A 12782-nucleotide genomic window follows, 5' to 3' on the forward strand; every position below is an offset into this window, starting at 1 on the left:
CAAAGGTTGGCGCATGGTAGGCACTCACTCAATACAATTTAGACAAATGAATGAACTAATGGTTGTTTCTTTCTACCTACTGTATGCCATGTTTCCTCTGTGTTTCAATATAGCTCTCAATTTTACTCTAATAAATGTAAAAACGTACATGGAATTTATAATAAATGCCAACTGTTCAACTCATGGGGTAGATACTATTCTTATGCCTATTTTACTAATAAGAGAACTGAGGCTTGGAGAGTTTAAGTACCTAGCTTGCAGTCACACAGCAAGTAAGTGGCAGAGCCAGAATTTGGACTCAGAAGGACTGGCTTCAGAGTTCTGCTCTCTTAATCATTATGCTCCCAGCTGCAGTCCTCTGTGAAGCTATTGTCCTTTTTCTTTCATTCCTATCACCACATAGAGAGACACTGTGCACTTAGCTGCCTCTATTTTTTTTTCCTTCCAGTCACTTTGCTCTTGTAACTAAGTTCTATCTGTGCCAATTTTCTGTAGCTTTCTTCTTAAAGATCATTGTGTTTCAGAATCCTTGTGGGCCTTTCTCTCCCATATATAACTTCCTTATCTAATAAGTTCCCACATCCCATTGATTTTTTTTTTCTTCCACAACATCTTTTGAATCCCTGGCTATATTCCCATTCCCAAGAGTCCTATTTTTATTCTCCTCTTTATGGCCTCATACCTGAACTGTCAAAACAGTTTTAAAATTAATCTTCCTCTCTGTTGTGTCTTCTAGACTTCTTTGTATCCTGCTTGCCAAATTTCTTCCTAAAACAACTTAAATATGGTATTTCGCTCCATACATTTTCCCAATGGCTCCTCACTGCCTTCTAAGAAAAAAGGAAAAACCCCTCAGCATACCAGATTTAAGTCTACATTTCTAGTTTCCTATTGCTATGTTAGACGCTTGCCAAGCCAGACTAATCACCAGTCCACAAACATGCATTGCCCTTTATTTGATTTTCCTTCTGAATACCCTTTTTCCTTTAGGAATGACTTGGTAGCTATCTCTAACAAAGTTCTATGCATCTTTCAAAGACCAGAGAGCTATTGATGCTTTCATAAATTCTTTTCTCTCTGATTATTCCATCCAGAAATGAGGGCTTCCTTTCCCATGTTTGAATGGCCTTTCTTTTTAACACTTGTTAGGCATTAATTCCACATAGTACTGCCTCATATCCTTAGGTATTCAAGTCCAAATTTTCTCTCCTCTAACAGATAGTGTCTTATGTGATAGGGAGGGAATGTATCTAATTATTTTTCATAGACACACACTGTATAACTCAACACCTAACACAAAATTGGTACTTGCTAAATATCTGTCAGGACTTCCCTGGTAGTCCACTGGCTAAGACTCCACGCTCCCAATGCAGGGGGCCCGTGTTTGATCCAGGGAACTAGATCCTGAATGCTGCAGCTAAGACCCGGCACAGCCAAATACATAAAAAAAAAAAAAAAAAAAGTTAAATAAATATCTGTCAAATGAATGACTGGATGAATAAATAAATGTATTATAAGAATGCCTTGTGTATACAAATCAATTTTCACTGCAAAGTAAAGGAGCTGTTACAGTGGAGGATTACTGGACTGAATGTCAATATTATGACATAGTATGAGTGTGTTTCGTGTTTGGTAATTGCAATCATTGTTGCTTTTGTTGTGGTCATCCATTTACAATGCTTGGTGTCAGTCTATTTATCTCTTGTAAAAATAAAATACAGTGCGTGTGTGTGTGAAAAAAAAAAGAATGCCTTGTGTTTATAACACACCAGTGTTTTAGGGCTCTTTTTTTAGCAGTTATAGATAGAATAAAATAAAATTTCTGGTATACTAAGGGCAGTTAAAGTTGTTTTCATTAGACAAGAAAGGAAATAATGTGATTAGAAAGAAAGAGGAATGCAATGAAATCTAACAAGCATTGAGAACTTCTAAATATTATTCACTTACTAACTACCTTGCTAATTATTATTTCATTTAATCATCACAATATTCTTACGTGGTGAGATTATCCTGATTTTACAGATGGGAAACAGAGGCTCAAGCAGTTTAAGAAACTTACTCTAGGACACAACTGGGCAACCTATGAGCCTCTATGGTATACTGCTTTTCTAAAGATAAAGACACCTTATATTATTTATATTCATTTTTTTAACATCTTTATTGGAGTATAATTGCTTTACAATAGTGTGTTAGTGAATCAGTTATACATATACATATACATATATACATATGTATACATATACATATATCCCCATATCCCCTCCCTCTTGCGTCTCCCTCCCTCCCACCCTCCCTATCCCACCCCTCTAGGTGGTCACAAAACACCGAGCTGATCTCCCTGTGCTATGCAGCTGCTTCCCACTAGCTATATCTATAGCACCATGTTCTATAAAATGGTAATTACCAGATAAAATATAAACTACCTGAAGTGTTTTTTAGTTCTTAAAACCCACAGGAAATGGTATTTAATTTCACTGAAGTACAAAATCTGTTTATTTGTCTAAGAATATACTTCATGGTTGAAAACATTATGTGGCATATGCTACTTCTTACCCCTGAACACACTTCACAGCTAAGTAAGCTGATGCCCATGAGAAGCATACCAGCTGATAGTATAGGCAGGAAAAGACCCCGGATATTCTGATTTCCCTAGTCGAGTGTTGTTTCCTATAAAATGGTAGCAAAAAGTGAGTATTGTTACAATGGCCAAAGAATTATTTTAAATGTTTTTCTTACTAAAAATGAAATTAATTACAAGAAATCAGAAGCATCAGGTATAACTTTCCTTAATTTTTCAAGGATAAGTAAGAGTTATATGCTGGGTTTCCAGGAATCAGACTGAATAGAGATTGGAAAACAGGAGATGTATTAGCAAGTGCCTCAGGAATAACACCTGTGAGGGTAAAGGATGCAGGATTGCTGGGAGGGAGATATTGAACTGATGATGCAGTTTGATGGAGGCCTCAGCTGATCCTGTAGGTTGCTGTGGTGCTGGAATTGTCCTCTGTGTTGTCCCAAATGAGGTGGGAGGGGAGGGGCTGTTCTGTTGTCTCTGATGCAGGCTGCTCCTAGGAAGTAAGGTGTAACCTTGGGTGAGCAACTTCCTTGCTGAGAGCAATTTCTGGAGAGATGTAGATTTTCTTACAGTTTCAGTATTTTATTACTCGATGGAACCTACTTGTTTGGCCTTGGAAAGATTCTCTTTCTATTTTCAACCTGTGTTTTCTTCTTCTGTAAAATGCGGGAGGAGAGGTGAGGAATCAGAACTAGGAAATATGTAGACAGAAGCGGATACCCCGTAAGATCACATCAGTTGTACAATTTTAATAATTTACTGTATGAGAGTTTTGCTGGGTAAAAGCCTCTTGAATTCCATTTGTTTTCAGTTTTTTCTTTCCTAGTAAATATTTGAGGGAAAATGTAAAATTTGCCTTTAAAAAAAAGAAATCTCAAAAAGTTAAACTAGAGGCTCTTAAAAAGACTGAGGCAGAGAAAAGCATACAGTTTTGCTTTGGGGAAAGCTTGGATGCTGCTATGGCTACTGGTTTGGGGGCTTTCTAGAACATTCACTATGAGAGTCAACTCTTTTCTTTTCCCATTCCCACTATCTGCTTTAATCACTTGACTGCAGAACTCAAACTCAAACAAAGAAGCTATTGAAAAGTAAAATAAAGCCGCATGAGAAAAAGCAAGATTTTAAAAACTGGAATTCTCTTAGCTTGAGGTGCTGTATTACCAGAGGTTCTCTTGTGCACAGATGGGCACTGGGAGGAACTGGCCTATGAAAGACCAGTTTCCTAACCTCTGAAATACTTGATTTCAAATCAGAATCTTTGTCTGACCCTTACATACATGGTGTGAGAAGCCAGTATCTTAAGACTGGTCCCAGCTCAATGGGCTTCTGGAACATTTATTCCTTCACCTTGTGGATTCCCACATCTGACCAAGAATGCTTCCTTAAGAGTAATAAGTGCAAACAATTCTTTTAGTACCATAAGCACAAGTGCATACAAATTTTCAGCTCTTCAGAACTGTGGGAGCAGTGGCAAGGTGCAGAAAGTTCAGAGCTCATTTAAATTTGCATTAGAAATGATATCATTACCTAATATATGTTTCCAACCAATATTTGATAACTTTATTAAGATCAGTTTTTATTCTTTGAGTCTTGAATGTTATATTTCACTCCTTCCATTTCTATGAATTTCTGCAGAAGGACTAGTTTTTATGTATCCCTATAATTCCCACAGTGCTGTGTAAATGACTTTGTATAACAGTTGTTACTAAATATGGGTTGAAAGCACAGAGGTGGTTTCTTGATAGTTCTACAAGCAAATGATCTTTTATATAAAGTTTGTTGATTAGTAATTCCACTGGATTATCCAAATCAGCAGGTCAGTAAGATTGTGCAGACATGGTCAAAACATGGCCTTTAAGTTCAAGATGGTACATATGAGGAATACAGAATTGTGTTTTTAGGGAGGATTTTACAAGGCAAAAAATAGCTTGAGGGCTTCCCTGGTGGCTCAGTGGTTGAGAGTCCGCCTGCCAATGCAGGGGACACGGGTTCGTGCCCCCATCCGGGAAGATCCCACATGCTGCGGAGCGGCTGGGCCTGTGAGCCATGGACGCTGATCCTGCGCCTCCGGAGCCTGTGCTCCGCAACGGGAGAGGCCACAACAGTGAGAGGCCCGTGTACCGAAAAAAAAAAAAAAAAAGGAAAAAAGAATAGCTTGATTATCAGAGCTATAGGAATAATCCAGAGGGACCTGACAAAGTGTTGGTGGAAGAATTTTGAATGATGGAGTACAAAAGGTACTTTAGCTTTTAGAAAGGTTTCCTAGAGCAATATGAAAAATAAAAAATCCATTGCTTTTTTTTTAAAGTATAGTTAATTTACAATAGTGTGTTAGTTTCAAGTGTATAGCAAAGTGATTCAGTTTTTTTAGATTATTTTCCATTATAGGTTATTACAAGATATTAAATATGATTCTCTGTGTTATACAGTAAATCCTTGTTGCTTACATACTTCATGTATAGTAGTTTGTATCTGTTAATCCTACACTCCTAATCTGCCCCTCCCTCCCTCCCTCTCCCCTTCGGTAACTATAAGTTTGTTTTCTATGTCTGTGAGTCTGTTTCTGTCCTGTATATAGATTCATTTGTATTATTTTGAGATTCCACATATAAGTGATATCTTGTAGTATTTGTCTTTTTCTGTCTGGCTTACTTCACTAAGTATAATATTCTCTAGGTCAGCCATAAAAAAAATGAAATATTGCCATTTGCAGCAATATGGATGGACTAGAAGATCCCTCACTTTTTCAGATTTATGTCACCCAATTTTTCCTTAATTCCTAACATCTTAGAGGTTTCTACAACAAAATGCACTATCTTTTCTTCCAGGATCTTTCTCATCTGAGTCAAGTCTTTTGGGTGGTCTGGGGTAACTTGTAAAAGATTAAAGCAAATGAGCTCACAGTGTCCTGGGAAAGTCACTGGTCTGCAGAGAAGGAAGCTGTGTGATGCCTTAAGCTCATCTCAAAGGAGTCCTCTAGCCCCAGATCAGAGTCTGCTTTTCCTGCAATCTCATCTGTCTGATGTCCTTGGTGTCAAAATGTACTCTGAGATGTTCACAACTATTTCAGATTTCTGGACTTCATAGCCATATCTCATTTGAGAAGTGAGAGAAGGCTGTAGGAGGCTGTAAGGGTCTTAAGGTTCCCTGCTCACTTTTGCTCTTAGGACATTTTCATAGCTGCCCTGTGGCAGTCACTAGTCCAGTCACCTCCACATCGTATCTCATCTTGTAAAGTGTGTGAAAACCACATGAAAAATGGGCTGACTAGATAGATTTAGATAAACTAAGGGCTTTCCCTTAGCTCCTAAAAGACAGAACCAGAATTTGAACCCGGTTTGATTTTATAATTCCAGTTATTTTCTTCCTCCAGAGAAAGAACTTTTCTTTCTAATCTCACAAACCTTACAGTGTCATACTTCCCTCAGGTTCAAATTTGAGTTACAAAACACTATTTAGTTTCCTCTAACTTAATGTACTCCTCTTTCAAATGTAAAATGGTATTTTTTAATAGAACTAATTAGCATTTTAATAGAACTATAATGGCAATAATTGTCAGTATCTTTGGAAAAGTTTGGCTTGTATTTTTAAGTGGTCTTATTTTTTAAACTTTTACTTATTTTTAGTTTTATTGAGATATAACATATATATATATATAACTGTACATATTTAATTTATACAAATCTACTAAGTTTAGATATATGCATACACCCATGAAACCATCACCATGATCAAAGTCATAGACATATAAGAAGGTTGTTTTAACTATACTTCCTATTGAATGGTATTCAGCTCAGTCTTGGGGCAGATCTATAGGAGCTCAGCAGATTAATATCAATAACCCATATTTCCACAGTGCTGACTCCTGACCCCTCACCCTGCTGCACTTCCATGTGGATAATCTCTTTAATCCTCAGAACCACACCATAAAGTTGGTACGATGATCATCTCCACTTTACAGATGAGAAAACCAAGAAACAGAGAGCATATATACCCTCTCAAGTGAATGTACAGTTATCCACTACTGCATAACAAATTACCCCCAAAATGTAACAACATAAAACAGCCATTTATTTTTTTTCAACAGCTTCTGAAGGTCAGGAATACAGGAGTGATTTAGCCAGGCAGTTCTGGCTCAAGACATGACTCCTGGCTTCCTCCAGAGTGAATGATCTGAGAGAGAAAGAGAGAGAGAGAGACAGGGAAAGAGAGACAGAGAGAGAGAGAAATCTCATTTAACCTAATTTTGGAAGTGACATACCATCACTTCCGTTGCATTCTTTGGTCACCAGACCAACCCTGGTGAAATGTGGCAGGAAACTCCAATAAGGATGTGAAGATCTGAGGAGGGAATCAGTGGGAGGTATCTTAGATACTGACTGTGACATTTATTCACTACCAAGTGGCAGAACTGGATAGTGAACCCAGGCAGGTTGACCTCAGTGTTTGGGCTCTTTACCACTATGAGCAGATACTGACACACCATTGTAAAGCAATTATACTCTAATAAAGATGTTAAAAATTTTTAAAAAAATAACTGCAGAACACGTCATTGTGAATGTTCACTATTTTCCTAAAGGTGGAGTTTGTGGATACTTGTGGCGGCCATCCAGTGACAATTGCTCGTTAAAGGACACCTGAAAATGTGAAGGAAATTAGAATATTTATCAAGGGCTATGGACACTACATTTCCAAATAGTCCAGAGTATATATAGGCCATTGCCTATATAAAGAGATGCTAAAGAGAAGCAGAATGATAAATCATTTGACTTAAACTCTTTGCACTTCAAAATATTATCTTTGCTCTTCTGTTTGTCCACCTCTCCTCTTCAACAAATCTCTCAAATCTGTCAAGTATCATGGTGAGAAATCTCTACAGAGAGCTTTATTTCTTAAAATTGTAGCTTTAAAAATAAAATCTCTACTGTAGATTTCCTATCAGTCACGTTTAGTGCTAACATTTTTTAAAATGTTGTAAAAGTTTTTGAATATCAACATGCCCTATTCAGGGCACTAACTAATTTGGTGAGGGAATTTCCACTTGAAAAATCTTTGTGTTGTCAGTATGACATATAAATTCAATTGTCAGCAAGCTGTGTCAGAACAGATTTCTAGTCATAGTTGGCCACAAAGCAGAGATTTATTGAAAATGCTTGATGATATCGCTCTCTGAGCTGTTTTACATAAACAGAGCAGTGCAGTGAATGCCTTGAATTGTATTGTGAGGGTGTGTGTATGTGGCTGTGTTTCTGGCTCTCAAAACTGACATGTAGAGGGAAAATACCAAAATGCACTTCAATACACAGTGTTGGATCCAACTTATTTCCAAATGATTAGTTTCGCAACAACAGTTTTATAAGTAAGGGTAGATGTCTGTGCCATTTTAGAAATGAATCATGGACCAAAATACTTCAAAACCAAAGCTTTGGAATACTGACTATTCTATTTTATGTCAGGGTATAGAAGAATGAGAATTTCTGATGTGCAGAGACATACAACCGATTTATTATTTTTTAAAGAACTTTTATTATTTGCAAACCTTTTGTACCCAGGTCAGTAGTCAAAATGCAAAACTCATGAAAAGTAAAATTTCTTTTCTTCAGTAATGAAAGACTTGGAACTGGAATATAAATTTAGTCTCTTGGGTTCTCTCAGCTTTCTAACTTACACAGAATCTGTGGATTGCCAAATTATGTTTCTCTATTCAAATTTATTCAGCTCGAAACAGGAGATATCTATGACATTTTTTTCTAAATGTATTCTAAAAGATTGGTTAAATTCACATAACAATATTGATTAGAAAGGTGCGCAATTTGTCAGGTGGGTGCCTTCTGCATCTAAGGGAGACTATCATTGTCACATTTATTTATGAGTAAAAATTGTCAACACAGGAAAGGCTTTGCAATTTGGCAGTCAACCTTAATGACTATGCAGTGATCTCATTTTGATCAGTAAGATGTGTGAATTCATTAAATTAACTGCTTCAGAGACTGAGATTTTGAGCTATATGAATACAGGCTTTACGTTATTATATGACTCTTATTTACAAATATATTCAAATCTATTATTATTATTATTATTACTATAGTAACATAGTAACTATACACATCAGGAGACTAAATAATACATCAAACCATGTAAAAAATCTCCAGTGGGTTAAAATGAAAGATTTCTAAATATAGAAAATCTGTCTTATTAACTCACTTGAAAAATATGAAGTATCTCCAGCACCATACTTGGACAGACACAAAGACTATAAAATTATAACCTTTTCCTTTGGGGAATTTATAATTATTTTGGCTAGTATCTGATTTGAATTTCTGATTCTTTTTAAAAGTTTCCTTGTCATTTTATTTCTTTTCCCTTTTCTAAAGTCTGTTCATATGTTTGTATAGCCACAATTTACTTTTTATAAGATATTTTATAGATTATAAAGTGTCTTCATTTATGATGCTATATATCATTTAATAATCTCAGTTTTTCATTTGAGTCCTCCCAAAAATAATTTAGAAAAGCTTTGTATCACCACACACAGTTTTAACTTAACATTTACAATATTATAAGTTAAGTATCTGTGAAATATGTAATTTTTCTGGTATTCCACTCCTTCAAATAGAGCCAGAAGTATAAAAATACCATAGCAATATGATACCTACGTCATCCATTTACAAAATACATGAGGAAGCTCCCTTTTACAGAGAAAAGTTGTATCACTCATTTTTTCCTTGAACTAGTACCTACAATTCACTTTGCCCACAGAATAATATACAATTGTCATCTGTTTTTATGACTATCTTTTGTCGATCATCTATCTTATTTCTTTGAAACATAATATTGTTATAAACTGAGATGTTAGACTTATATTATAACCTTATGTGACTATAAGTTTTTAACTGCTAATTATTTTTCTTCTCAGTGTGTTAACATTACAATTAGTATTTCTGCACAATTGTATATAAAATAAGATTGTGTTAGAATTCTATCACTTAATGACATGAAAGACACTTCTTTTGTGCAACTAATGCATGTATTCATGGATGAACATTACTTACTGCATAAATTCTATTCTGATGTTTTCTCTTATTGATCTAAACATTGCAAAACCTTGTTTGCATTAAGTATGAGCAAGTGCAATAACAATGAGATTTTTATAGCAATCATTCAAAGATTCAAACTCCTTCCAAATTACATGCCAGAATTATTCTGTGAACTCTCATACAAAGTTACTTTTAATAGTATTTCAGTAAACAACTAGATAATGTCTTCCTTCAATTTTTCTGGAAGTAAAAGTTTTAGAAACTACCTAAATTTCAAAGGTATTTATTACTCATTCAAGTTACTTACTTTCTAACTTTCTAGGAGATACAACAGTAAAAAGCTTTACTAAGACTTACAAAGTAATTATAAAATACATATGCAGATTTTTTTCACTTAGAGGTACTTTGTGTAATACAATATACTAAGACAGGATTGGAAACATTGAAATATCACTTATATCTTTACTAACATAATTTTTTGAAAAAATGTTTTATCCCATTAAATGATTAATATGTATTTTTATTCGATTCGGATAAAACAACCATTACTTAACCCACTTAAAAAAGAGTTAGTCTTCATTGTCAAACCAGTCAGTCAAAACTTTTTATCTGAAAAAAACCCAATTTCATTTTTCAATTAAACATGTTAATAGGCACTTTAAGAAATGTTATAAATAAACTGAAAAATAAATTCTCAAATGCAGTTTTAAGAGCCAGTTTACTAGAAGCAGTCTTTTTATTTTAAAGTGTTATGTATTTAATGTAATTAATCTGCATTTTTAAGTTAAAATGTTTTTTAAATCTGTTTCTAACTAACAATAGTGCAAGATAATCTGTATCTTGATGATGAAATTACTTTCGTAAGAGGGATGTGATTAAAAAAAAAGATTTTCCTTTGGTAAATGTACACTGCTGTGCATGCTGAGCTCCAGCAATTGACATTAGGGTATAATTAAATAAAAAATCAAGTATATAACAGAAATAACTTCATTAATTTTATACACAGGAATATACTGTTGAAATTGATCATCCCAGTAGCTAGCTTAATTTTTATTTTTAGTTAATAAGAGGTAGGGAATACTAAACATTTTATAAGATGGAGATTGACTACACTTAGAGTAAATATTTCATAATATGATATAATTGAACAGATATTTGAATAATGGAATGGAACAGTGCTCACTAAACCTAGAAAATATTGTGTAAGATATCATCTGTGGGTTTAAGTCAATATAACTTAAAACATGTTTGGTATTCACAGAAAACATTCAGTTGCATTTAAATTAATGTGTCACTAAGTTGTACTAGTATTTTGGCTGTTTGAAAGTATTTTCTTTCTATTTAAATATAAGTCCTTTGTGTGATTATTTAGACTATAACTTGCTATTCTCTCTCCAGACTATAGATCTCCAAAGCATTACATTCTTTCACGGAATTAATAGAAAATTCCCATTTTCTTAGCCCATCTATATAATATATTCCATTTCTGAACAACACAGTATTTCTAATCTCATCATTCTTGCCTAGGAGAAAGACTAAAACAAAAACTAAACTAAACTATATAAAAACCAGGAAGCCTTAAGATGGCTTTATGATGGCTAATGAATCATTTCCTTGTTTGAAACCATGAAAAGTTTTAAACCTCAGGGTAATGCTCCCTGGTAAGATTCTTAAAGAGTGAGTTGTCTCTTTTGAGGCAAGAAAGGGACTTTCTGAAAAGAGAGGTAAGTAAAGGAGCCTACATGGTACTGTGAAGAACGTGCATGGATTTGAAGATGTGAAAATGTAGCCGTTTTCTTTTTGCTTGTTAGGTGGTTACACAGAATTATACATACTAACGATAACATCTTTGTTTTGCAGCTGTCGTGAGTGCCATCCCTGTGCCAACCCTAGAAAGTGCCCAGTACCCAGGAATCCTTCCATCGCCCACGTGTGCATACCCCCATCCGCAGTTCACCCTCCGGCCTGTGCCATTCCCTACACTGTCAGTGGACCGAGGTTTCGGAGCCGGAAAAAGTTAGTGTATTGCATTTTCCTTTCTTTTTACTAAGAACAAATGAATAATACCAAGGATGTCTTGTCAAGTGTGTAGCATTTTGGTGTTCTTATCCTTTGGAAAGATTGATATACTTATGACCTGGGTACTAGAATTTTCTTTTCCAGCATCGTCTGTTTTTTTTGGACCCTATGTACATGCTTTTGGATTGATTTTCTAGGAGTCTTTCCATAGTCCATTGCGCTGACAGTATGGGGAGTCGTGCGGAAACAAAGATTAACTGCTTCAGTAAAACAGTGATATGATGGGTGCTTGAAATTAATTTGTTCTGTTAACTGGGAAGTTAATAAGCAAGTGACTGTCCTCCAACATTCTTATTTAAGTGTCTGTTGGTTATAACTAAAGATGTCTCATTGATTTTCCTTATGAACCAATAACTGTATGAAAGCTCTCTTTATTAAATCAGTTCAGCAATACATTTTCATCTTTAAGAAATAGTTGCTGGAAATGAAAAATTCCCAGAGTGGTATTTCATCTGTTTTTATGTATGTATTTTTCCAGTTTTAATGAGATATAATTGACATTTACCATTGTATAAATTTAAGGTGTACAGACTGTTGATTTGATACACTTATGTGTTGCAAAATGATTACCACCATAACCTTAGCCAACATCCCCATCCTGTCACATAATAAGCATTTCTTTTTTGTAATAAAAATAATTAAGAGCTACTCTCTTAGCAACTTTCAAGTGTATAACACAGTATCATTAACTATAATCACTATGCTGTACATTAGATCCCCAGAACTTATTCATCTTATAAGTGGAAGTTGGTACTCTGACCAATATCTCCCTTCTTCTCTCAACCCCCAGCCCCTGGTGAACATAATTCTAGTTTCTATTTCTATGAGTTTGGCTTTTTTAGATTCCACATATAAGTGATGTTATATAATGTATGTCTTTCTCTGTCTGACTTATCTCATTCAGCATGATGTCCTCAAAGTCTATCCATGTTGTTGCAAATGGCTGGATGTCCTTCTTTCTCATGGCTGAATAATATAGATAGATAGATAGATAGATAGATGTTAGAGATGTAGCTGTAGATATAGATATAAATATAGATAGATATATATCTCACATCTTCTTTACCCATTCATCCTGGACAAAAACTTAG

The 12782-nt window shown here is 34.9% G+C and overlaps 1 protein-coding gene across 1 annotated transcript in view; it reads left to right on the forward strand.

The window, feature by feature from the left end:
- Positions 1 to 12782, forward strand: part of DCC (DCC netrin 1 receptor) — a gene marked incomplete at its 5' end in the record, with an annotated part of 1182001 nt that overhangs the window by 1104735 nt on the left and 64484 nt on the right. The window contains one exon of the mRNA XM_081253253.1: positions 11473 to 11628. Within this exon, the coding sequence (XP_081109379.1) occupies positions 11473 to 11628 (156 nt within the window). The remainder of the gene's footprint in view (positions 1 to 11472; positions 11629 to 12782) is intronic.

The sequence above is a fragment of the Mesoplodon bidens genome (assembly GCF_964165515.1).
Source record: "Mesoplodon bidens genome assembly, chromosome: 13".
In the NCBI taxonomy this organism is placed as follows: Eukaryota; Metazoa; Chordata; class Mammalia; order Artiodactyla; family Ziphiidae; genus Mesoplodon; species Mesoplodon bidens.